This window comes from Pristiophorus japonicus, chromosome 21, assembly GCF_044704955.1.
Source record: "Pristiophorus japonicus isolate sPriJap1 chromosome 21, sPriJap1.hap1, whole genome shotgun sequence".
NCBI classification, from domain to species: Eukaryota; Metazoa; Chordata; class Chondrichthyes; family Pristiophoridae; genus Pristiophorus; species Pristiophorus japonicus.
In genome coordinates, this window is record NC_091997.1 from 34,187,507 (window position 1) to 34,213,688 (window position 26,182).

At 47.9% G+C, this 26,182-nt stretch overlaps 1 protein-coding gene across 2 annotated transcripts; it reads left to right on the top strand.

Moving 5' to 3' along the window:
- The first annotated feature begins 26 nt into the window (after window positions 1-26).
- Window positions 27-25,548, top strand: cbx1b (chromobox homolog 1b (HP1 beta homolog Drosophila)). 2 transcript variants are annotated; one of them, XM_070864581.1, is made up of 5 exons: window positions 27-108; window positions 11,687-11,861; window positions 16,255-16,429; window positions 17,361-17,455; window positions 23,095-25,548. In XM_070864581.1, exons 1-5 carry the CDS (start codon window positions 105-107, stop codon window positions 23,234-23,236), a joined length of 591 nt encoding a protein of 196 aa, XP_070720682.1. In that variant the 5' UTR covers window positions 27-104; the 3' UTR covers window positions 23,237-25,548. The 2 variants fall into 2 exon arrangements, with proteins under 2 accessions (XP_070720682.1, XP_070720683.1); XM_070864582.1 differs by having other exon boundaries at window positions 17,364-17,455.
- Window positions 25,549-26,182: the final 634 nt, after the last annotated feature.

Consider the following 26,182-nt stretch of genomic DNA (forward strand, 5'->3'; position numbering starts at 1 on the left):
TATAGTGCTCCCCGCCCCCCGGGGGAGGGTGTCCGGGTACCCGCCGGTTCCCCGCAGCTTGGTTCCGACTCTCCGGCGGGCGGCCTCCATCTTCAGCGGCAATAATGGGTAAAAGGCAGCGCGTGTGTTTCTCCTCACCCACCTACCTTTCCCCGCCACCGTGTTTTCAAAGCTAAAGCCTGATTTGTGGTGCTGGTATTTGCGGGGCCGCGGGATTGGGCCGGGGGCGATTGGACGGGAGCGGGAGTGGGCGGCCTCGGAGTTTCATTGTGCGGGTTCCCGCCCGCGAGCCGCGAGCCCCCCTGCAGCCAAGCCCCGCGCCCGGCCCCCCGCGCACATATGCACCCGCTTCCCCTCGCTGCATTGGTCGCTCTCCGACCCCTTTTTCTTTTGTTCAATTTTAAAAACCGTATTTTTTTCCAGCTTTTTCTCTTGTGCGACTGGCGCGCATGCGCGGTTTGCAAATGCAAAGAATCCCCCCCCCCCCCCCCCTCGGATGTTTAAAACTCTTCATTTGCAACCGCGCGCACCATGCATTATAACCCCCCGCGCTTTAGTGTCATTTAGCATATTTTTATTTTTATCCCAGCGAATGGGTTTTTCCCCTCCCCCTTTTGTTATTTTCAAACCCCGATGCTGCCGCGGCGCAGCGCGCCACTGCGCATGCGCGGGCCCTTCAACCGCAAAAAATCGTCTCTAAATCCTTCACTTTTTTTTGTTCAAAGTTCCCCCCCCCCGGCGCCCGATGGTCCCGGCGGCGGGTTTGAAAGCTGTTTCTGACTGAATATTGGCGATTTTATGGAGGGGAGGCGGGGTTTATTATTCGCCGTAAAGCCGGGCCCGCGCGGGCATCGTGGGAGCGCGCTTCCCGCGGCGGAAACTACAAGTCCCGGCATGCTCGGCGGGGTCCGCCGCCATCTTGGTCTGTCCAAGCCCGCGCGCACGCGCACTCGGGGAACGATTGGCACAGTGGGCAGGTTGCTGGGTCCATTGAGCCCATGGAGCTTGCTGGTCTCAGACAACAGTTCAAATCCCACCGCGGCAGCTTGGGGAATTTAAATTCAGTTTTTAAAAAAATCTAGAATTAAAAAGCTTGTAAAGGAAGAAGAAACGAGATGTTTATACATTTATGGTTTTGAAACTAGTAATTTTGAGAGAGAAAAATTTGAAAGATGCAGACACGTTTTCTTGTCAACATTATGAAAATATTTTAAATGTTGCATTTAAAATGTTTGTATTTCCAGCAGATGACTGAATAGGGTTTAAATGTTTTTGAAATAAATAAAAGGGTTTGAGAATGACTTAGTTGGCATTTCTGTAGCACCTATTCACGACCACCAGACATCCCAAACCGCTTTGCAGCCAGTGAAGTACTTTTTGAAGTGTGGTCACTATTGTAATGTAGGAAACGAGGCAGTCAAATTGTGCACAGCAAGCTCCCACAAACAGCAACATGATAATAACCAGATAATCAGCTGTGGCTCAGTGGGCAGCACCCTCTCCTATGAGTCAGAAGGTTGTGGACTCAACTCCCACTCCAGGAGCTTGAGAACATAAATTTAGGCTGATCCTCCCAGTGCAGTGCTGAGGGAGTGCTGCACTGTCCGAGATGCCGTCTTTCGGATGAGATGTTAAACTGAGGCCCTGTCTGTTCTCTCTCTCTCTCTCTCTCTCTCTCTCTCTCTCTCTCTCTCTCTCTCTCTCTCTGGTAGACGTAAAAAATCCCATGGCATTATTTTGAAGACGTGCAGGGGAGTTATCCCCGTGTCCTGGGGCCAATATTTATCCATCAATCAATATAAGACAAACAGATTATCTGGTCATTATCACATTGCTGTTTGTGGGGGCTTGCTGTGTGCAAATTGACTGCCGCATTTCCCACATTACAACAGTGCCTACACTCCAAAAGTACTTAATTGGCTGTGAAGTGCTTTCAGATGTCCTGTGGTCATGAAAGGCGCTATATAATTGAAAGTCTTATTTCTTTTTAATTTGTTTTTAGTGATGTTCGTTGAGGGATAAATATGGGGCCCAGGGCATTGGGGAAGATGGCCCTGCTCTTCTTACAAATTGCCGTGGGATTCTTTTCCTGAGAGGCAGAGCGCAGCACTCCCTCACTACCACATTAAAGTGTCGGCCTAGAATAATGGAACTTGTATCCACAACCTTCTGACTCTTGAGGTGATAGTGCTACCCACTGAGACAGTGTTGACACCTTAATCAAAGTTTCTCGTGACCAATGTTCCTGTTAAGCTGCATGGCCGTGCAGAGTCCTTGAAGACTCTTGCAAGCCGCTTGATGGCTTTATGATGGAAAAACCGCCCATGCGCGGAAATTTGAATGGGCCGTGTAGCCCGTTAAACGGACCACCCCATTCCCCCCCAAAAAAATTAGAGGGAACAATGCTCGTGACTTTTCTGCAGCAGAATAACCTTCTGTTGATGTGCTCCGTGAGGTCATGCACCAAAGGTGGGGGTTGCTTCATGTTATTTTAGTAGGATGCTCAGTGCCCTGCTATGCCAGTACTGTGAAACCTTATGTGGTGACATGGCACTGGATCAAATTGAAACCTCTATTTATTTGGTTTTTACTGGCATCACTGCTGTCACATTAACTGGAGTCCAACTACGAAAAACGAGTCTCAAATTAAAATGAACCCTCTGACGCTAAACGTACAAAAGATTTAAACCTTGAAGGAGGAGAAGAAAGAAAGACTTGAATTTATATAGTGTCTTTCATGACCACCATATGTCTGACAGTGCTTTACAGTCAGTGAAGTCCAGGCGAGCATGGGATTTTATTAGTGAGGAATCTGGATGAAGATTGTGGGACTGGGAAGGTGAAGTAATGCTGTTGTTTTAATTCAGATACCAGGAGACCAGGTCTGTGAGCTGGTTGCCAAGGGTTGTGTTAACGCCTGGTTCCACACTGCAGCTGGGATAAGAGAGCGAGGTTGTGTAGTGTCAATATCTGCTCAGAGACACTGGCTTCCCAGACAAGTTATAATGTATAATCCACTTGTGTGTGTCAATAGGAGTCTGTGCAGGTGGGTCGAGGGGTTATCTGGTCGACTTTCACTCCAGTAGTTCCATCTTCAAATTCCACTGCCATTTATGACAATCTTTACTTATGAAACAGGACAGATGTCTGCAGGGCCCACCGCGGGGTGGGGGGCTTGGCTCCAGACCTCCCACTCACACATCCCAGCAGCTACAAGCTGTGCACAGTAGAGCATTTTTTGTTGCATTTTAAATAAGTGTTCTGTGAATCTGTGGTGCGATGTAAATGCTCCACAGAATTAAGTCCTTGCATTTAAAGTCCTAAATTGTCAGCTCATATGCTGCTGAAACCTTCCCCATGCCATTGCTGCCTCTAGTCTTGACTATTCCAACGCACTTCTGACTGGTCTCCCACATTCTACCCTATGTAAACTAGAGATGGTCCAAAACTCAGCAGCCCGTGTCCTATCTCGCACCAAGTCCCACTCACCCATCCCCCCATGTGCTCGCTGACCTACATTGGCTCCGGTTAAGCAATGCCTCGATTTCAAAATTCTCATCCTTGTTTTCAAATCCCTCATGGCCTCACCCCTCCCTATCTCTGTAACCTCCTCCAGCCCCCCCCCCCCCCGGGAGATGTCTGTGCTCCTCTAATTCTGCCCACTTGAGCATCCCTGATTATAATCGCTCAACCACCGGTGGCCGTGCCTTCTGTAGCCTGGGCCCCAAGCTCTGGAACTTCCTCAACCTCTCTACCTCTCTTTCCTCCATCAAGACGCTCCTTAAAGCTACCTTTTTGACCAAGCTTTTGGTCACCTGCGCTAATTTCTACTTCTGCGGTTCGGTGTCAAATCTATTATCGCATACTCCTGTGAAGCGCCTTCGGACGTTTCACTACGTTAAAGCCGCTATATAAATACAAGTTGTTGTTTTGGGATAGAGGCTGTAAATTCCTGAGCTCGCCTGGGACTGAGCAATATTGCAGGTTTGACACAGCAGCCCGTCGGGAAGGGGGCAATCTTTGCGAGGACACAAATGCTCGGCGAGCCTGCTTTCCTCTTGCATCCCCCCGCCTCAATCACCGTCTCTGCCTCGGCCGGCGTCTCCGCGCCCACACCCACGCTACTTTTACCAATTCCTTTTTTTAAGTATCTTCCGTCTCAGGCTAAACCGACCGTCTTAGACCGGTTTTGAAAGAAAAGTTCTAGCCAGGCAATTTGGTAATCGGACACAAAAGCAAAGTACTGCGGATGCTGGAACCTGAAATAAAAACAGAAAATGCTGGAAATCTCAACGGGTCAGGCAGCATCTGAAACAGTTAACGTTTCAGGTCTGTGACCCTTAGAACTGGGAAAGTTTGAGATGTAACAGATTCTTAAGGAAGTGCAGAGGCATTTTTGCCCATCATCCCCTTTTGTATCTTAAATCTCTCCTGCCTTCCACCCTATCACAGACCTTTTGTTCTTCCCCTCCCCTTTCGGTGCCTCCTTGCACTTCCTTAAGAATCTGGTCCATCTCAAACTTTTCCAGTTCTGACGAAGGGTCATCAACCTGAAACGTTAACTCTGTTTCTCTCTCCACAGATGCTGCCTGACCTGCTGAGTATTTCCAGCAAGTTGTGTTTTTATATCGGTAACAGACTGTTAACCGCAGGTGCTGGAACGCAGCAGCGCTCGTGTGAATCTTCATGTTCCACAGTTAGAAACTCGCCGCTCACTGTTGGAAGGGTTTTACAAGAAAAAAACTGAGCATGAAATTTGTTGCTGGCTCAGATTAGGAAGCAGTGCCAGTTTCATATATCCGCAGAAACTGTCAGCACTAAAGCAGGCCGTTCAGCCCCTTGCTGTGTGTCTGTAACCTCAAGTTCCTCACCCTCCAGGACCTGTCCAACTCCTGTGTAAAGTTATTGATGGAATCAGCTCCCACCACCTGGTCAGGCCGAGCGTTCCAGGTCCCCCACAACTCTCCCAGTGAAAACATTTCTCCTCATCTCCCCTCTCGATGTTTTGCCAAGGATCTTGAATCTGTTACCTCTGATTATTGATCCACTCACCAGAGGGAATCGTTTTTTCCCTATTTACTCTATCGAAACCTCCTTTTAATGTCATCGCTTCTTAAAAAGTTATTTTCTGTGAGATGACGCTGAAACTTCAGGATGGGAATGTCTGTGAGACATGTCAGTTCCTTGGCTGAAATATTCAGCACATTCTGGTGGTTCTTTAGACATTAGCTTCACTGTTCAGTGTTGGTCAGCTATTGCCATTCCTCTACGTCAGGGGTGTCAATCTCAAACTTAAGTGATGGGCTTGATCTAATATTCAGAGACTTACAGGGGAGAATTAAGGAAAAAAAGGGACGCTTAGGTCCCATATCAACGGCTAAATACTTTAGAATCTTTAGAGGAATATAGAAAGATAGGAGGTAAAATTAAAAAGGATATTCGGAATGTTGAGAGAGCATGAGAAATTCTTGGCCAGTAAAATTAAGGAAAACCCTAAAATGTTCTATACATATCGTAAGAGTAAAAGGAAAGGGTAGGGCTTATTAGAGACCATGAAGGTAATCTTTGTGAGGAGGCGGAAGATGTTGGTAGGGTTCTTAATGAATACTTTGCATCTGTTTTCACAAAGGAAAGCGGTAATGTAGATACTGCTATCGAGGAGGAGTGTGATATTCTGGATGAAATAAATATAGTGAGAGGAAGTATTAAGGGGTTTAACAGCTTTGAAAGTAGATAAGTCCCTAGGCCCGGATGAAATGCATCCCAGGTTGTTCAGCAAAGTAAAAGAGGAAATAGCAGAGGCCTTGACCATCATTTTCCAGTCCTCTTTGGATATGTGCTGGAGGATTGGAGGACTACTAATGTAGTACCCTTGTTTAAGAAGAGAAAAAGGGATAGGCTGAGTAATTACAGTCCTGTCAGCCTAACGTCAGTGGTGGGAAAATTATTGGAAAAAATCCTGAAAGACAGGATAAATCTGTATTTGGATAGGCAAGGATTAATTAGGGACAGTCAGCATGGATTTGTTAAGGGAAGATCATGTTTGACTAACCTGATTGAATTTTTTGAGGAGGTAACCCAAGAGGGTCAATGAAGGTAGTGCGTACAATGTAGTATATATGGACTTTAGCAAGGCTTTTGATAAGGTCCTGCATGGTAGACTGGTCATGATGGTTAAAGCCTATGGGATCCAGGGCAAAGTGGCAAGTTGGATCCAAAATTGGCTTGGCGGTAGGAAACAAAAGGTAATGATTGATGGATTTTTTTGTGACGGGAAGGATGTTTCCAGTGGGGTTCCGCAGGGCTCCGTACTGGGTCCATTGCTTTTTGTGTATATATCAATGATTTAGATTTGAATATAAGCAGTATGATTAAGAAATTTGCAGACAACACTAAAATTGGCTGTGTGGTTGATAATGAAGAGGAAAGTCATGGGCTGCAGGAGGATATCAATCTACTGGTCAGGTGGGTAGAGCAGTGGCAAATGGAATTTAATTCAGAGAAGTGTGAGGTGATGCACATTAAGCGGTAGGCCACTTAATAGTGTGGATAAACAAAGGGACCTTGGAGTGCTTGTCTAGAGATCCCTGAAAGTAGCAGGCCAGGTGGATAAGGTGGTTAAGAAAGCATACGGAATGCTTGCCTTTATTGGCCAAGGCATAGAATATAAGAGCAGGGAGGTTATGCTTAAATTGTATAATACTTTGATTGGAGTACTGTGTGCAGTTCTGGTCGCCGTATTATAGGAAGGATGTGATTGCACTGGAGAGGGTGCAGAGGAGATTTACTAGGATGCTACCTGGAATGGAGAATCTTTTAGTTACGAGGACAGATTGGATAGGCTGGGTTTGTTCTCATTGGAACAGAGGAGGTTGAGAGGAGACCTCATGAAGGTGTACAAAATATTGAGGGGCCTGGACATAGTGGATAGTAAGGGCCTATTAACATTGGTGGAGGGGGCTATTACAAGGGGGCATAGTTTTAAGATGGTTGGTGGAAGGTTGAGAGGGGATTTGACGGGGGGGGTGCTTCTTTACGCAGAGGGTTGTAGGGATCTGGAACTCGCTGCCTGGAAGAGTGGTGGATGCAGAAACCCTCACCACTTTTTAAGAGATGGGTGGATGGGCACTTAAAGTGTCGTAACCTGCAGGGTTACGGACCTAGAGCTGGTAATTGGGATTAGACTGGATGACCTTTTGTTGGTCGCCACAGATATAATGGTAAGTACTGCAGGGAATCGAATACGGTCAGGGTGATCGCCTGGATGGGTCGGAGAGGAATTTTCCCAGATTTTTTTCTCCCTAAATTGGCCTGGGTTTTTATCTGGTTTTTGCCTCTCCCAGGAGATCACATGGCTCCGGTTGGGGTGGAGTGTAGAATGTTTCAGTATAAGGAGTGTTGCAGTTGTGTGAGGCGGACTGGTTGGGCTGGGTGCTCTTTGGTTTTCCGCCATTGTTCATAGGTTTATATGTAACCTTCAGGGCTGCTGACCGAGGACCATGTGGCTCTTTGTCGGCCGGCGTAGACACGATGGGCCGAAATGGCCTCCTTCTGCGCTGTAAATTTCTATGTTTCTATAATCTTGCAATCAGATGTTATTTCCTGTATTGCAATAATGATTACACGTCAGAAGCATTTAATTGCAAAGTGCTCCTGGACGCCCCGAGGTGGTGAAAGGCACGATCTATAAAATGCAAGTTCTATTTCCTGCTGCTCCCTGATACCCGTCGCTCCTTGGCCAGCTCCCTTACTCTCCCAGGACTGTAGACCCACGTGTTCACACAGGAGCTCTCTCTGTGGGGGGGCATGTTGGGGCTGGGACACGGTCACTATCCGTGGGATCCAGTTTTCCTCTCACACGGCCTTCAGCTACAGGTTTACTGGGCAACTCTGAGCTCGCATGGTTGCAGGGGGAGGGGAGGAGGTGGGGGGGGTGGGGGGAGGAGGAATGGTGCCTGGTACTGGCAAGGCTGGCACTTACTGCCCCACCCCTACTTGCCTTTAAGCAGTTTGATACAATTGTAAGAAAGACTTGCATTATTATATCGCCTTTCATGACAGCGGGATGTCCGAAAGTGCATCACAGTCACTAAAAGTACCTAGTTTTGAAGTGTATTCACCATTGTAATGTAGGAAACGCGGCAGCCAATTTGCACACAGCAAGCTCCCACAAACAGCAGTTTGATAATGACCTGATAATCTGTTTTTGTTATGTTGATTGAGGAATAAATATTGGCCAGGACACAGATGATAACTCCCCTGCTCTTCTTTGAAATAGTGGCATGGGATCCTTTACGCCCATCTGAGAGCAGACGGGGCCTCGATTTAACGTCTCATCCGAAAGACGGCCCCTCTGACGGTGCGGCGCTCCCTCAGCACTGCCCCTCTGACAGTGCGGCGCTCCCTCAGCACTGCCCCTCTGACAGTGCGGCGCTCCCTCAGCACTGCCCCTCTGACAGTGCGGCGCTCCCTCAGCACTGCCCCTCTGACAGGGCGGCGCTCTCAATACTGCACTGGAATGTAAGTCTGGATTTTGTGCTCAAGTCTCTGGAGTGGGATTTGAACCCACGGCCTTCAGACTATTAGGTATTTGGATAAATAATGACTCGCCCCCCCCCCCCCCCCCCCCCCAAAGTCCCACCAGCGAGGTTGAAGTGAATCAGGAAGACTGGAACTGTTTCTCCGTGGAATGATTCCTGTGGTGATCCAAACACAAAAGACCGGCCAAAGATTTGAACAAACAATTGAACTTTTGTTCAGTGCAACACCGAGCGATCAGCAAACCATATCGTGTAATCAGACATGAGGAGGGAAAAACCCATTGAACTCGCATCAGAATAACTCAACAACTGATGAAAACTGGCGCGAGTTGAAGCGGTAGACTCTGGGCAGGAACGCCGTGCAGCATGGAAGGTGGCCAAGGAGCCCAACAGGCACTCAATTGTAAAGTAGCGCATAGTTTTAGAAATAGTTCGGGGGGGGAGAAAAATAATTCCTGTGACCACACTTTAAATGTAAGTTTGTTCCGCAGTGAAACAATTTTGAAACAGCAAAACATGCCAAGTAACTTTTTATAACCTACACTAACCAGATCAACAATTTAAAATGTCAAACTATTTACAACAGATTGTGCAGTTCGAAGCGACCCTCAGGGACAGCTGAGGGGGGAGAATGAGCAGGAGGAACTCGACATTTTCTAAATGGTGAGACCTGTAGAGGAGCAAAGAAATTTGGGAGTCCCAAGTACACAAATCATTAAAAGCCGGAAGAGAGGGACAAAAAGCAATCGGAATGGTTAATGGAATGTTGGCCTTCGTCCGAAGCGGGAGGAGGTGATGCTTCAGTTCTACAGAGCCTTGGTCAGACCCCATCGGAGTAACTGTTCATTTCTGGCCACTGCATCTCAGGAAGGGCCTATTGGAGGGGGTGCGGCTGATAAGAACATAAGAATTAGGAGCAGGAGTTGGCCATATCTCCTAATAGTCTCTTAATCTGAGGAAGGGTCGTTCTTGGTATTGAGGGAGTGCAGCGAAGGTTCACCAGACTGATTCCCGGGATGGTGGGACTGACCTATGAGGAGAGAGAGTGGATCGACTGGGCTTGTATTCACTGGAGTTTAGAAGAATGAGAGGGGATCTCATAGAAACATTTAAAATTTTGACGGGATTGGACAGGTTAGAGGCAGGAAGAATGTTCCCGATGCTGGGGAGTTCCAGAACCGGGGTCACAGTCTTAAGTATAAGGAGTAAGCCATTTAGGACCGAGATGGGGAGAAACTTCTTCACTCAGAGAATTATGAACCTGTGCAATTCTCTACCACAGAAAGTTGTTGAGGCCAGTTCGTTAAATATATTCAAAAGGGAGTTGGGTATGGTCCTTACGGCTAAAGGGATCAAGGGATATGGAGAGAAAGCAGGAAAGGGGTACTGAGGGAATGATCAGCCATGATCTTATTGAATGGTGGTGCAGGCTCAAAGGGCCTACTCCTGCACCTATTTTCTATGTTTCTATATGGCCCCTCAATAAGATCATGATTGATCTTCGACCTCAACTCCCCTTTCTCGCTCGATCTTCATATCCTTTGATTTCCCATTGAGTCCAAAAATCTATTGATCTCAGCCTTGAATATACTCAATGATTCAACATCCACAGTCCTTTGCAGCAGAGAATTCCAAAGATTCACCACCCTCTGAGTGAGGAAATTCCTCCTCATCTCTGTCTTAAACAGCCGACCCCTTATCCTGAGACTGCCCTCTGGTTCTAGACTCTTCAGCCCGGGGAAATAGCCTCTCCATGTCTGATACCAGGGCTTAAAGGGCTAAATTAGGAGGATAGGTTGTATAAACTTTGCTTTTATCCCATTGAGTTTAGAAGTTTGAGGTCTTCGATAGGGTAGATACGGAGAAACTGTTTCCTCTGGTGGGGGGAATCAAGAACGAGGAGACAGCACCTTAAAATGAGAGCCAGGTCGTCAGGAAGCACTTCTTCACACAAAGGGTGGTGGGACTCTGGAACTTCCCCAGAAGGCTGTGGATGCTGGGAGATAGTTGGAGCTTTCGAGACTGAGATGGGCAGGTTTTTGTTGGGTAAGGGTGACGAGCAATGTGGAATAACTAATGGAGTTGAGGTAGAGATCCACCATGATCTCATTGGATGGCGGAGCAGATTCGAGGGGCTGAATGGTCTCTATGACTGGATGCAAGGGGCCACCTTATTCCTTCGTGTACCTGCGCTTCACGCATCCTCTGCTTTGGTTTGTGCGGACTAGGCCGATGCTCGGTCCCCCTCCTCCCCGAGAACTGATGCTTGCATTTATATAGCGCCTTTCACCACTACCAGACTTCTCAAAGCACTTTGCAGTCAATGAAGTATTTTTGAAATGTAGTCACTGTTGTAATTTGGGAAACGCGGCAGCCAATTTGCGCACAGCAAGCTCCCACACACAGCACTGTGACAATTACCAGATAAACTGTGTTTGTTCTGTTGATTGAGGGATAAATTATGACCAGGTCACTGGGGATAACTCCCCTGCTCTTCTTCGAAATAGTGCCGTGAAACTTTTACGTCCACCTGAGAGCAATTTAACGTCGCATCCGAAAGACAGCACCTCCAGCAATGCAGCATTCCCTCAGCACTGCACTGGAGTGTCAGCCTGGATTTATCTGCTCAAGTCCGCGGAGTGGGGCTTGAACCGACAACCTTCTGACTCCGAGGCGCGAGTGCTACCCACTGAGCCACAGCTGACACTTAAACCGCCTTTAATGTAGTAAAATGCCCCAAGGTGCTTCACAGAGCGATTTTTTTTTTTCAAAAACAAATTGAACCCAAGTTACATAAGGAGATATTAGAATAAGTGACCAAAGCTTGTTCAAAGAGTTAGATTTTAAGGAGCGTGTTAAAGGAAGAGCGAAATGTTTAGGGTAAGAATTATGGAGCTTGGGGCCCAGGCAGCTGAAGACACGGCCACCAATGGTGGAGCAAAGGATGTTGGAGGTGTGCAAGAGGCCAGAGGGGAGGGGGGCGGGGGGTTGTAGGGCTGGAGGAGATTACAGGGACAGGTGAAGCCATGGAGGGATTTGAAAACCAAGATGAGAATTTTTAAATCGTGTCAATTCCTCACATCCGTTATCCCCTCCTTGGTGTCTCTCCAAATTCTAAATGTCGTTAACCGTTTTTTTTTTAACAGCCTCAGCCTCGCTTCTGAATTTAAGACTGGACGCGGTGGGGAAAAAGCCAAGCAAGAAGAAAGTGGAGGAGGTTCTGGAGGAGGAGGAGGAAGAGTACGTGGTGGAAAAAGTACTGGACAGGCGCATAGTGAAGGGAAAAGTGGAATATCTGCTCAAATGGAAAGGATTCTCCGAGTGAGTATTGAACACCCGCGATGTCTGGCCGAGCTAAATGCCCGTTCCTCATACTGGCCTTGGGCGTAGTGCAGCGCAGATTCACCAGAATGTTCCAAGGGTGAGATTACAAAAGCGGCAACCCAGTAGCAATGTTTCCCCCAATTCTTTTTTTGGGTGCGTGGCCCCTTTAAGGGGCTGTGCGGCCCAGTCACAGTTTTGCACTGTGCAAAACTTAACATTTAAAAACAAGCCGGCCCCGGGATAGGGTATGTTGCTCAATCTTTGAGGGGCCATACATACAAGATTAAATGTAAGACTTAGAACTCATCCTTGCCCTTGTTACCTCCAGACTTGGCTATTCCAACGCACTCCTGGTTGGCCTCCCACATTCTACCCTATGTAAACTAGAGGTGATCCAATACTCGGCTGCCCGTGTCCTAACTCGCACCCAGTCCCACTCACCCATCAGCCCTTGTGCTCGCTGACCTCCATTGGCTCCCGGTTAAGCAACGCCTCGATTTCAAAATTCTCATCCTTGTTTTCAAATCCCTCCATGGCCCTCGCCCCTCCCTATCTCTGTAATCTCCTCCAGCCCCACAACCCCCCGAGATGTCTGCGCTCCTCTAATTCTGCCCTCATGCCCATCCCTGATTATAATCATCCCACCATTGGTGACCGTGCCTTCTGTTGCCTGGGCCCCAAGCTCTGGAACTCCCTGCCTAAACCTCTCCGCCTCTCTTTCTTCCTTTAAGACTGTGCTTAAAACCTGCCTCTTTGACCCAGCTTTTGGTCACCTGCCCTACTTTCTATTTATGCGGCTCGATGTCAGTTTTGTTTTATAACACTCCTGTGAAGCGCCTTGGGACGTTTTACTACGTTAAAGGCGCTATCTATATGTTGTTGGTTCAGAGGCTGTGGATTCACTTTCAGGGTTAGTGGTTGAAGCAGAAATGTTGTCAACGTTCAAGATTAGATTGAATAGGTGGATGAAGGAAAAGGGATTGAAAAGGGAAATGGGAACAGGGTGAATAAATGTGACTCGAACTATTTATTCACATATAGGGTAACTATCAACACTGACTAGTTGGGCCGAATGGCCTGTTTGCGTGTTATACCTTCCATGTATGTATTCCCTGGAGTACAGAAGGTTAAGAAGTGATTTTGCTTTGAGATTTTTACGATTGTAAAAGGAATCGACAGGGGCAGATGGAGCAACATTTTCTCATCTGGTGGGAGTTGAGGACAAGGAGACACAACCTTAAAATCAGAGCCAGACCGTTCAGGAGAAGTTGGGAAACGCTTCTTCACGCAAAGGGTGGTCAGAGTGTGGAACTCTCTCTCTCTCTCAAAAAGCAGTAGATGCTCGCTCAATTAATCATTTTAAATCTGAAATTGATCAATTTTTGCTAGAAACTGGTATAAAAAGATATGGAGTCAGGTGGGGTAGGTGGAGTTAAGACACAGACCAGCCATGAGCTTGTTGAATGGCAGAACAGGCTTAAGGGACTGAATGGTTTCCTCTTGTTCCTATGAGAGCAGTGAGCATCAGAAGGCTGTTCCGTCATGGGGAGCGTCGCGGCCAAGCTGGGTCCTGTCCTTACTCGAGACCCACAGGACATTTCCCATCCTGGGTCACTGGGTGAGGAGCGGGACAGAGCGAGATTCCTCTTGTCGTTATTTCTAGTAAAACTATCAAATGTGTTGAATCCTTGGAACACTGACATCACTCAAGTGGACAGTCACCCATCCATCCCACTGTCGCCAACACTGCAATCTGATTTCATCTTGCCTGTCTCTCTGTCTCTCACTCTCTCTCTCTCTCTCTCTCTCTCTGCCCTCCCTCCCCCATCTTGCTCTCTGTCCAGCTCCGTACAATTACCCGGTGCATTGATTGACTGGGTTGCTGGGTCACTTTCGCAGTTATTCAATGAGGGTTTATAGGGGAAGAAAGGTTAAAAATGTTGAGAATCGGTAACCTGGGAGATGTTCCCGAGATACAGACATCGCGGCGTTGGGCCACTGGTTTGCTCCTGTGATTTTCCCCAGTCAGTGTCTGACTGTGGACCCACTTTTGGAGGAAAGGAGGCTAAATCCATGTGGATAATGGTGAGTTACTACAGAGTCTGTGCAACATCTGTGTTTGGGCTGCCTCACTTGCAGTGAGGGATGCAGCACACTGTGTCCAGCCTAGCTGTGTTGTTAGAAACTTCACTACTGTGTGTGGAAAGTATGCATTTAATCAAAGGTTCATTGCTGTGCTGAGGAAAGTGAGCTGCAAAATGTAATATAGTTCCAATGTGGATTCACAGCACTGTATGGAATTTATCCCCGCCCTGTAACCCTGCTCCTGTTCAAACCCCCGTCCTCTAACACTGCTCCTGTTCTCCCCCACCCTCTAGCCTTGCTCCTGTTCCCCCTGCCACCGCTCCTGTTTCTCTCCCCGCTTCCCCAACCCTCCACCCTGTAACCCTGCTCCAGTTCCCCCCGTCCCCCACCCTCGACTCTCTAACTCCGCTCCAGTTCCCCCCTACACTCTAACTCCACTCCTGTTCCCTCCTCCCCTCACCTGCTGAACCTGCCTCCTTATCTCTCTCTCTCTCTCTCTCTCTCTCTCTCTCTCTCTCTCTTCACTTTCTCTTGTGCTCTCTCTTTCTCTCGCTCTCTCTCTCTCTCTCGTACACTCTCTCATTCTATAGACTCTGGATCAGTTGCTATGGACTGGAGGGTAGCTAATGTAACACCACTTTTTAAAAAAAAAAAGGTGGGAGAGAGAAAACATAGCCTGACATCGGTGGTGGGGAAAATGTTGGAATAAATTATTAAGTTGAAATAGTAGCATATTTGGAAAGCAGTGACCGGATCGGTCCAAGTCAGCATGGATTTATGAAAGGGAAATCATGCTTGACAAATCTTCTGGAATTTTTTGAGGATGTAAGTAGTAGAGTGGACAAGGGAGAACTAGTGGATGTGGTGTATTTGGGCTTTCAAAAGGCTTTTGACAAGGTCCCACTCAAGAGATTGGTGTGCAAAATTAAAGCACATGGTATTGGGGGTAATGTACTGACGCGGATAGAGAACTGGTTGGCAGACAGGAAGCAGAGAGTCAGGATAAACGGGTCCTTTTCAGAATGGCAGGCAGTGACCAGTGGGGTGCCGCAGGATTCAGTGCTGGGACCCCAGCTATTTACAATATATATCAATGATTTAGATGAAGGAATTGAGTGTAATATCTCCAACTTTGCAGATGACACTAAGCTGGGTGGTGGTGTGATCTGTGAGGAGGATGCTAAGAGGCTGCAGGGTGACTTGGACAGGTTAGGTGAGTGGGCAAATGCATGGCAGAAGCAGTATAATGTGGATAAATGTGAGGTTATCCACTTTGGTGGCAAAAACATGAAGACAGACTATTGGTGAACGATTAGTAAAAGGGGAGGTGCAACGAGACCTGGGTGTCATGGTACATCAGTCATTGAAGGTCGGCATGCAGGTACAACAGGCGGTGAAGAAGGCAAATGGCATGTTGGCCTTCATAGCTAGAGGATTTGAGTATAGGAGCAGGGAGGTCTTACTGCAGTTGTACAGAGCTTTGGTGAGGCCACACCTTGAATATTGTGCGCAGTTTTGGTCTCCTAATCCTGAGGAAGGACATTCTTGCTATTGAGGGCGTGCAGCGAAGGTTCACCAGACTGAATCCTGGGATGGCTGGACTGACACATGAGGAGAGACTGGATCGACTGAACCTGTATCCACTGGAGTTTAGAAGAATGAGAGGGGATCTCATAGAAACATATAAAATTCTGATGGGATTGGACAGGTTAGAGGCAGGAAGAATGTTCCCGTTGCTGGGGAGTTCCAGAACCAGGGGTCACAGTCTAAGGATAAGGGGTAAGCCATTTAGGACCGAGATGAGGAGAAACTTTTTCACTCAGAGTGGTTAACCTGAGGCATTCTCTACTGCAGAAAGTTGTTGAGGTCAATTCATTTAGATATATTCAAGAGGGAGTTAGATATGGCCCTTACAGCCAAAGGGATCAAGGGGTATGGAGAGAAAGCAGGAAAGGGGTACTGAGGTGAATGATCAGCCATGATCTTATTGAATGGTGGTGCAGGATCGAAGGGCCAAATGGCCTACTCCTGCACCTATTTTCTATGTTTCTGCTCCAGTGCCCCACCCTCTGACCCTGCTCGTGTCCCGTCCCTCCCCACCCTCTGACCCTGCTCCAGTGGTTTCCCCCGCCCTAACCGTGCCCCAGTTATATTCATATTGTCCCAGTTTAAGATTCCCAACGGAAAGGAGCTGAGATTTTCCGGGTCATGCCTGTATTAATACAGAGCAGTGTTGATAAACCTAGTGAATGGCAGTGTTTCGGGTCCTGCTGTCCTGCGATCTGTAAACTAAATTATTTTCCAGCGACGACAACACGTGGGAGCCCGAGGAGAACCTCGACTGCCCCGACCTCATCGCAGAGTTCTTGCAGTCGCAGAAAGTAGCACACGATGGCGTCGATAAAACCGAGGGGCCCAAACGGAAAGCGGATTCCGATACTGAAACCGAGGAAAATAAAAACAAGAAAAAGCGAGAGGAGGTGAGTGAATGTTTGCCGTTGCCTGCTCTTCCCTATCCTGCACCGACCCGATTCTCGAACGGAGAATGCACAGAGCTTCAGTAAAGTGTAAAAGCCTAGGCACATTTTCCAAACTTTTCTTGTTGCAATGTAATAAATGGTCTCTGCCGCTTATTGTGACGTGAGTACAGTTTTCTAGAATTATTCTGGTGATAAGAGTTGGTCTGTATCTGCGCGTTCCCTCACTGGTTCTCTGATTGTATCACACAGGGACAGAATCGTGAGCCCCTGCTCTCCACAAGCCCTGTCCCTCGCCGTCCGACGCCTGTCCCACCAATGAGCTGGAATCTGAATCCCCCAGCGGAAAGTCTGCATCTTGTATTAAGTGAATAGAGGCAAACTGCACAGAACAGAAACTTAAACTGCAGTCTCTCGCCGAGAAGCTAGCACATATTGAGGACGGCCGAGGGTCTGTCTGTGCTCAAGGTGCTCTGTAATGGAAGATTCAATCCACCGGCACGTTCATCTCCTCTCATCTTCCACAGTGGCTGCAGCACATCATTTCCCCAGGGGAAAACATTTCAGGGCTGTGGGGAAAGAGCAGGGGAAGTGGGACTGATTGGATTGCTCTTTCACAGAGCCGGCACAGGCACGCTGGGCCAAACGGCGGCCTCCTGTGCTGTGATTATATTCCATGATTTCCCTCTCTCAGCCCCTTGCTGATATCCCGGTCGTTGTTGACTGGTCCGGTCAACCTAGGATGTTTAATGGCCCCTGGAAGTGAGCAAGCTTGGCTCGCAGTGTGTGAATTTCTCAGTGCGACACGGTGATTAAATCTTCCAGGTCAGACACCCCGGCCCACCCACCCCAGGCCCCGCCTTCCCCCAGCCCTCCCCCGCCCCGGTCCATCCTCCACCCTGCCCACTCGAGCGCTAATGTGTTTTTCTTTCAGCAGGAGAAGCCGCGGGGCTTTGCCAGAGGACTGGAGCCAGAGCGTATTATTGGGGCAACAGACTCGAGTGGAGAACTCATGTTCCTCATGAAGTGGTGAGTTCCAGCTTTTAAGGTTTAGAAACATAGAAAATAGGTGCAGGAGTAGGCCATTCGGCCCTTCGAGCCTACACCACCATTCAACAATAAGATCATGGCTGATCATTCCCTCAGTACCCCTTTCCTGCTTTCTCTCCATACCCCTTGATTCCCCTAGCCTTAAGGGCTATAATCTAACTCCCTCTTGAATATATCCAATGAACTGGCATCAACAACTCTCTGCGGCAGGGAATTCCACAGGTTAACAACTCTCTGAATGAAGAAGTTTCTCCTCATCTCAGTCCTAAATGGCCTACCCCTTATCCTAAGACTGTGTCCCCTGGTTCTGGACTTCCCCAACATCGGGAACAATCTACCTGCATCTAAACTGTCCCGTCCCGTCAGAATCTTGTATGTTTCTATGAGATCCCCTCTCATCCTTCTAAACTCCAATATATAAAGGCCCAGTTGATCCAGTCTCTCCTCATACGTCAGTCCAGCCATCCCGGGAATCAATCTGGTGAACCTTCGCTGCACTCCCTCAATAGCAAGAACGTCCTTCCTCAGATTAGGAGACCAAAACTGAACACCATATTCCAGGTGAGGCCTCAACAAGGCCCTGTACAACTGCAGTAAGACCTCCCTGTTCCTATACTCAAATCCCCTATCTATGAAGGCCAACAGACCATTTGCCACCTTCACTGCCTGCTGTACCCGTATGCCGACTTTCAATGACTGATGAACCATGACACCCAGGTCTCGTTGCACCTCCCCTTTTCCTAATCTGCCACCATTCAGATAATCTGTCTTTGCGTTTTTGCCACCAAAGTGGATAACCTCACATTTATCCACATTATACTGCATCTGCCATGCATTTGCCCACTCACCTAACCTGTCCAAGTCACCCTGCAGCCTCTTAGCGTCCCCCTCACAGCTCACACCGCCACCCAGTTTAGTGTCATCTGCAAAGTTGGAGACATTACACTCAATTCCTTCATTCAAATCATTGATGTATATTGTAAAGAGCTGGGGTCCCAGCACTGAACCCTGCGGCACTCCACTAGTCACTGCCTGCCATTCTGAAAAGGACCCGTTTATCCCGACTCTCTGCTTCCTGTCTGCCAACCAGTCCTCTATCTACGTCAGTATATTACCCCCAATACCATGTGCTTTGATTTTGCACACCAATCTCTTGTGTGGGATCTTGTCAAAAGCCTTTTGAAAGTCCAAATACACCACATCCACTAGTTCTCCCTTGTCCACTCTACTAGTTATATCCTTAAAAAATTCCAGAAGATTTGTCAAGAATGATTTCCCCTTCATAAATCCATGCTGACTTGGACCGATCCTGTCACTGCTTTCCAAATGCGCTGCTATTTCATCCTTAATAATTGATTCCAACATTTTCCCCACCACTGATGTCAGGTTAACCGGTCTATAAATACCTACTTTCTCGCTCCCTCCCTTTTTAAATTAGTAACCCTCCAGTCCATAGGAACTGACCCAGAGTCGATAGACTGTTGGAAAATGATCACCAATGCATCCACTATTTCTAGGGCCACTTCCTTTCAGTACTCTGGGATGCAGACTATCAGGCCCTGGGGATTTATCCGCCTTCAATCCCATCAATTTCCCTAACACAATTTCCTGCCTAATAAGGATTTCCTTCAGTTCCTCCTTCTCACTAGACTCTCGGTCCTCTAGTACTTCCGGAATGTTATTTGTGTCTTCCTTAGTGAAGACAGAACCAAAGTATTTATTCAAATGGTCTGCCATTTCTTTGTTCCCCATTATAAATTCACCTGAATCCGACTGCAAGGGAGCTACATTTGTCTTCACTAATCTTTTTCTCTTCACACCTATAGAAGCTTTTGCAGTCAGTTTTTATGTTCCCGGTAAGCTTCTTCTCGTACTCTATTTTCCCCCTCTTAATTAAACCCTTTGTCCTCCTCTGCTGAATTCTAAATTTCTCACAGACCTCAGGTTTGCTGCTTTTTCTGGCCAATTTATATGCCTCTTCTTTGGATTTAACATTATCCTTAATTTCCCTTCTTAGCCACGGTTGAGCCACTTTCCCCGTTTAATTTTTATCCAGACAGGAATGTACAATTGCTGAAGTTCATCCATGTGATCATTGCCTATCCACCGTCAACCCATTGGGCCCAAGTTTCCACATGATTTGCGCCTGATTTTTAGGAGCAACTGGTGGAGAACGGACTATCTTAGAAATCGCAATTCTCCACATTTTTTTTTCTGCAGTTCTAGTCAGGTAGAACAGTTCTACTTTGGAACAGAATTTTTTCTTCAAAAGGGGGCGTGTCCGGCCACTGACGCCTGATTTGAAAGTTTCCACAGTGAAAACGTACTCCAAACTAAAGTAGAATGGAGCAAGTGAAGATTTTTGTAGAACTGAAAAAACCTGTTCTACACATTAAAAAATCAGGCGCAGGTTACAAATTAGGCGTCCAGAACGAGGTGGGGGAAGGAGGGGGGGGGGAAGGGAACTCATTAAATTCTACAATAAATCCTTATTTATACTTCTACAAATATTATACAAATAAATCCAACCTGAATAAACATTTATAAGCCAAGAAAAGATTAAATAAACCATCTTCCTACCTGTGTGAAAGTGCTTCAGCCAGGGAGAATTCTGCAGCCGTTCGTGCCGCTGAGCGGGAGGGGGAGAGAGAGAGAGAGAGAGAGGGAGAGAGGGAGAGAGGGAGAGAGGGAGAGAGGGAGAGAGGGAGAGAGGGAGAGAGGGGAGAGAGGGGAGAGAGGGGAGAGAGGGGAGAGAGGGGAGAGAGGGGAGAGAGGGGAGAGAGGGGAGAGAGGGAGGGAGGGAGGGAGAGAGAGAGAGAGAGAGAGACGGGTCTGGTCGGTGGGGAGGGAGCGGAGGTCTGGTCGGCGGCGGGGTAGGGGAGCGGGTGTCGGGTCTGGTCCAGAGGCAGGGGGGAGCAGGAGCTGGCCGTGGGAGGAGCCTTATTCACGCAGCCCCAGTGAGGCCATTCAGCCAGAGCTAGGGGCTGCGTGCTTCGGGCCCCTCCCACACAGTTTCGGGCGCCTGGAGCTACTGCACTTGCGTGCCGACTGTAGCGCGCATGTGCAGAGGTCCCGGCACTGTTTTCATCGCCGGGACCTGGCTCCGCTCCCCCACAGCTCGTGCTGGCTGCGCCGAGAGCCAGAGGACCTGCATGTAGGTGGAGAATACCGAGGATTTTTTTAGGCGCCGTTTTAGGCGCGAAAAACGGGCGCCCAGCTCGGAGGGGCACCCATTTTTTTTCTTGTGGAAACTTGGGCCCTTTAAGTATCATTTGCCAGTCTATTCTAGCCAATTCACACCTCAAACCATCGAAGTTACCTTTCCTTAAGTTCAGGACCCTAGTTTCTGAATTAACTGTGTCACTCTCCATCTTAATAAAGAATTCTACAATGTTATAGTCACTCTTCCCCAAGGGGTCTCGCACAACAAGATTGCTAATTAGTCCTTTCTCATTACACATCACCCAGTCTTGGATGGCCAGCTCCCTGGTTGGTTCCTCGACATATTGGTCGAGAAAACTATCCCTAATACACTCTGGGAAATCCTCCTCCACTGTATTGCTACCAGTTTGGTTAGCCCAATCAATATATAGATTAAAGTCACCCATGATAACTGCTGTACCTTTATTGCATTCATCCCTAATTTCTTGTTTGATGCTGTCCCCAACCTTACTACTACTGTTTGGTGGCCTGTACACAACTCCCACTAGCGTTTTCTGCCCCTTGGTATTCCGTAGCTCCACCCATACCGATTCCACATCATCCAATCTAATGCCCTTTCTTACTATTGCATTAATTTCCTCTTTAACCAACAATGCCACCCCACCTCCTTTTCCTTTCTGTCTATCCTTCCTAAATGTTGAATACCCCTGGATGTTGAGTTCCCAGCCTTGGTCACCCTGGAGCCATGTCTCCGTGACGCCAATTACATCATACCCGTTAACTGCTACCGGCGCAGTTAATTTGTCCACATTATTCCGACTACTCCTCGCTTGGAGGCACAGAGCCTTCAGGCTTGTCTTTTCAGCAACTTTGCCCCTTTGGAATTTTGCTGTAATGTAGCCCTTTTTGCTTTTTGTCTTGGGTTTCTCTGCCCTCACTTTTACTTTTCTTCTTTCTGTCTTTTGCTTCTGCCCCCCCCCCCCTCCACCCATTCTACTTCCCTCTGTCTCCCTGCATGGGTTCCCATCCCCCTGCCATATTAGTTTAACTCCTCCCCAACAGCACGAGCAAACACTCCCCCTAGGACATTGGTTCGGTTTGTACTGGTATTTCTGAAGGGTTTTTGACCTCTCACTGAATGAAGCCGCAGTGGGGGGAGAGTGAGCGAGCTAGATCTATCGTGTGGACGGTGCTGGGAGGGGCTTAGGTCCACAAAACCACTCCTAACTGGCACAACCAACCCAAAGGTCTGTGAGTGGCTGTAGTGCGGAGTGAGAGAGGGAAATCATGGAATATAACCATACAGCACAGGAGACCATTCGGCCCATCGTGCCTATGCCGGCTCTGTGTAAGAGCGATCCAGTTAGCCCCACTCCCTGTGCTCTTTCCCCGCAGCCTTCTAAATGTTTTCCCTGGGGAGATGCAGTGCAGCCACTGTGGAAGATGAGAGAAGGGGGATTAACACCATCACCTGGGCCTTGCTTGTGCTTTGACAAACACAAGAATTAGGAGCAGGAGTCAGCCATTCGGCCCCTCGTACCTGCTCTGCCATTCAATAAGATCATGGCTGATCATCTACCTCAACTCTACTTTCCCACCCGATCCCCATATCCCTGGATTCCCCTACACTCCAAAAATCTATCGATCTCAGCCTTAAATATATTCAGAGACTGAGCACCCACAGCCCTCTGGGGCAGAGAATTCCAAAGATTCACTACGCTCTGAGTGAAGAAATTCTTCCTCATCTCAGTCCTAAATTGCCGAACCCTTATCCTGAGACTGTGCCCCCTGGTTCTAGACACTCCAGCCCGGGGGAAACAACCTCTCAGCATCTACCCTGTCAATCCCCCTTCAGAATTTTGTATGTTTCTATGAGATCACCTCTCATTCTTTTAAACTTCAGAGAATATGGGCCTAATCTACTCTGGTCTCACTGAGAGTATTTAACAAGGGCAGTGGGACTATTCGAGACACAGCAATGGTTCCTGACCCTGGAGTACACAACATTCGCCCAAAAGGACATGTCTAAACGCGAGTTGATGTAAGCTTTGATAAATTTTGCTGGGTCTGTTATGTAACTGCAACCATGACAACTTGTCTTTATATAGGGCCTTTAACGTAGTGAAACATCGCAAGGCGCTTCACAGAACTATTGAGACAAAAAATTTGACACCAAGCCGCATAAGTAGAAATTAGCGCAGGTGACCAAAAGCTTGGTCAAAGAGATATATTTTAAGGAGCGTCTCGAAGGAGGAGAGAGAGGCAGAGAGGTTTAGGGAGGGAATTCCAGAGCTTGGGGCCCAGGCAACAGAAGGCACGGCCACCGATGGTTGAGCGATTTATAATCATGGATGCTCAGGAGGGCATAATTAGAGGAGCGCAGAAATGAGACCGGGTCGGATTAACATTTGTTCCCAACAACAAACTTGTTTTCTTTCTTCTGTCCGTCCGTCCAGGAGGAACTCTGACGAGGCTGACTTGGTCCCGGCAAAAGAAGCAAACGTCAAGTGTCCCCAGGTGGTGATCTCGTTCTACGAGGAGCGCCTGACGTGGCATTCCTACCCGTCTGAAGAGGAAGAGAAGAAGGAGGAAAAGTAACGGAGGGAGAGGAGCTTGCGCACCTCCCGTTTCACTTTACAAGACCAGAAAACAATCCCAACTTTTTTCACGGTGGTTTTCAGTTGTACAGATGTATAGTTCTCTGGGTGTACCTTTTCTCCACTGCTTTCAGACCCACATCATTGTCTCCGATTGGGAGGGGCGGGGCAGGTTGTGTTTTTAAATGCAGCATGATTTTTTTACGTTTTATTTTCCCTTCAGTTCTCAGATAACAACTGATTGTAGAAGCCAGTGAATTGTAGACTAGTTACCTGGGCTTGTAGCGTAGGGTTTGAGCCCTGGAAGGGGAGAGGAGTCTGTAGGGGCTGATGTACCGGTTCAGTAGGGGCCTCTTTTGATGTGACGTGCAGCGATTTTGGTTGAGATTCTCTCTCCCTCCCTCCCTCGTCTGTTCTAGGTCTGAAGGGCAGCTTGGGTAGAATTCATCTGTGAGGTGGGGGAACTGTGTTATAAACCCCTGAATGACTGTCTGTCTGATAGTTGCAGGAGCACCGTGGTGGTGGGGGATTCAGTGGCTCATGCCCATGAATATCCTGCCATTGGGAGCCTCATTTTACCCACCCCGTCACACGGCAGCAACAAGTTGCGGAACACTCGATAACAAGGGGGCTGCGTGATGGGAGGTTCACTGCCTCCCGCTCCTGGATTTCTGTCTTTGTTTTTAGGTCGTGTTTGAGTTGTAGTGAAACTCTCTCTGGTCGGGCCAACGCAGGCTGCTTTACAATGAAACGACAAGTCCGAGGTGATGGGACAGGCGTTCTTCAAGGGTCAAATACTCCAGGTTGCTGACTGCCTGTAAAATCTGTTGCTCAAGATGGAATCTTCGCACCAGGAGTCGTCTGCTGTCCTTGTGGCATTCCCGATGTTTCGTTTTATTTTACTTTTATTAATAGTTGCTCATTCTTGCAACAAATGAGCTTTCACTGCCCTGAGAGTGAATCTCTGAGCTTGCCTGCTGGCCCGGGACTTTGTGAGGGGTGCAGACAGGGAGCGGCTGGGGGACGGAGAGGAACCTAGTCCATGTCTTTGGCTGTTTGGTGTGTTTTTTAGGGGGTCAGGTAGCGGTGACACCTGAAGCATTAACCCCTTCTGTTCCACTGGGTCTTGCCAGCCGTTTCTGCTAGTCTCTCTCACACATGCAGGTGGGTTCTGTTGGTGCAGGTTGTGAGAGGCTACAGCACCACATCTTTCTCCCCTCCCCCTGTCTGTCTCACCATCTGTGAACCAGCCACCTTTTGAGGCTGAGCATTATCATGCTCTAACTCCATCCCTGGGTCCAGGGAGTTGCACAGAGCAAGGCACCATGTGGTCAGAGATTAGCCACATGAGTGGCGGAGGGAGAAGCACTAAGTCGATGCCAGGAGGAGTAATGCTCACTCTGGCAATGTTGACTGGCTCCCCAAGAGCCAGGAGCTCGTTCAGTCCCCAGATACCTGTTCATTGTCGACTCAGTTGCTTGTGGTTGGTGGAACCTCCTCCCTGGCCTGTACTTTCTGTCTGGGAGGGAAGTTGTGTGATACTGATACCAGAGTGCAGCGCTTGGTCAATGGCTCTCTCTCTCCCAGTCACTCACACACTCCTCCTGCGTTATTGACCTTGGGGATGTCGCAGTCAGCAGACAGCAAGTGAGGGGGATTTATCCTGCCTAAAATAGCCCCACCCCAGTCAGTGGCAAAGTCACAAATCAAACCAAAAAATGCTCACCAGTCTGTCTCTTTTTTAATTTCCCTGTAGGATTGTAACTTTGCTTTGAATACTAGTCGTGCAGGAGGAGGGTGTGAGTAGGTTTTATTTTTCAGGGTGGGTGGGGAAGAGAAAGGGTGCATCGTCCGATTGATAATCCATGGACTGTGAGCCTTGAAAAGGGCCGCTGTTTCCATGCTGCCCATGCCCAACCGGCTGTCCTAATGCAGGCAAAGTATTGATTTGACAAAGTGTTCTTGTGTTACTGGAGTAAGACTAATTATGTTTTCATTAGTAATCTTTTTAAACGGGGTGGGGGTGGGTGGGAGTCTGTCTCCGAGGTATTTGTGGAAGGAATAACAAGCATGGAAACTAAAGTATTAGTGCCACTTTCCTAGTTTTCATACATCGCAGCTCTTCTGTCCGACTCATGTTTAATCATCGAGTGTTGTCTTTTAGAGGGGAGAACTGATTTTAGCTGGTTTAAAAAGAACTGTTTTTGTAGAATTCCTATTAAGTATTGTGATAACTGCTCCTGTGACACTGCACCTTGTGTGTTAGTTAACAGGCGCGCAAATATTGTGTAATAAAACCAAAAAAAAACACTAGCTCTGTCGGAATGTCATTTTATTTCTTTTTAGTAACTGGGCAAACATTAATATGTGATTACTTGCTTCAGATGTGGCAACTGAGAGTGTATGGGGCAAGTGGGACAGTCCTGTGTGGGGGGGGGGGGGGGAGGAGAAATGCAGGGTTGTGTTAAGCTCTTGCCCCTTCCCAAGCTATTCAATTATTTTGGCATCTGTGGAGAGATAACTGAAATTAATTAAGGGTCATCGACCTAAAACGTTAACTCTGTTTCTCCACAGCTGCTGCCTGACCTGAGTGTTTTCTGTTTTTAGTTCAGATCTCCAGTATTTTGCTTTTGTTAAATTGTTTTAATTGGAGGGGAGTGCCATCTTTCACCTCCATCTTTCCGAGCTATGGATAGGTTCACTGGTCTGCTCATTACGCAGTGACCTCTGCTGGGAAGTGGATGTTGTGAGGATTGGATCAGGTTCCTGTGTGTGTGTGTGTTGAAAGAATTAGCGCATAAAACATGTAGATTAGGAAGATTTCTGAAATATTAAACCCAAGTAGTGCAGGATTCTCCTGTGTGGTGTAGATGTCTGCTTGTACAACATGAATGGCAGAGAGAACATCTCTAATAGTTAACGTTGTGTTGCAATACAGTTGATGCCC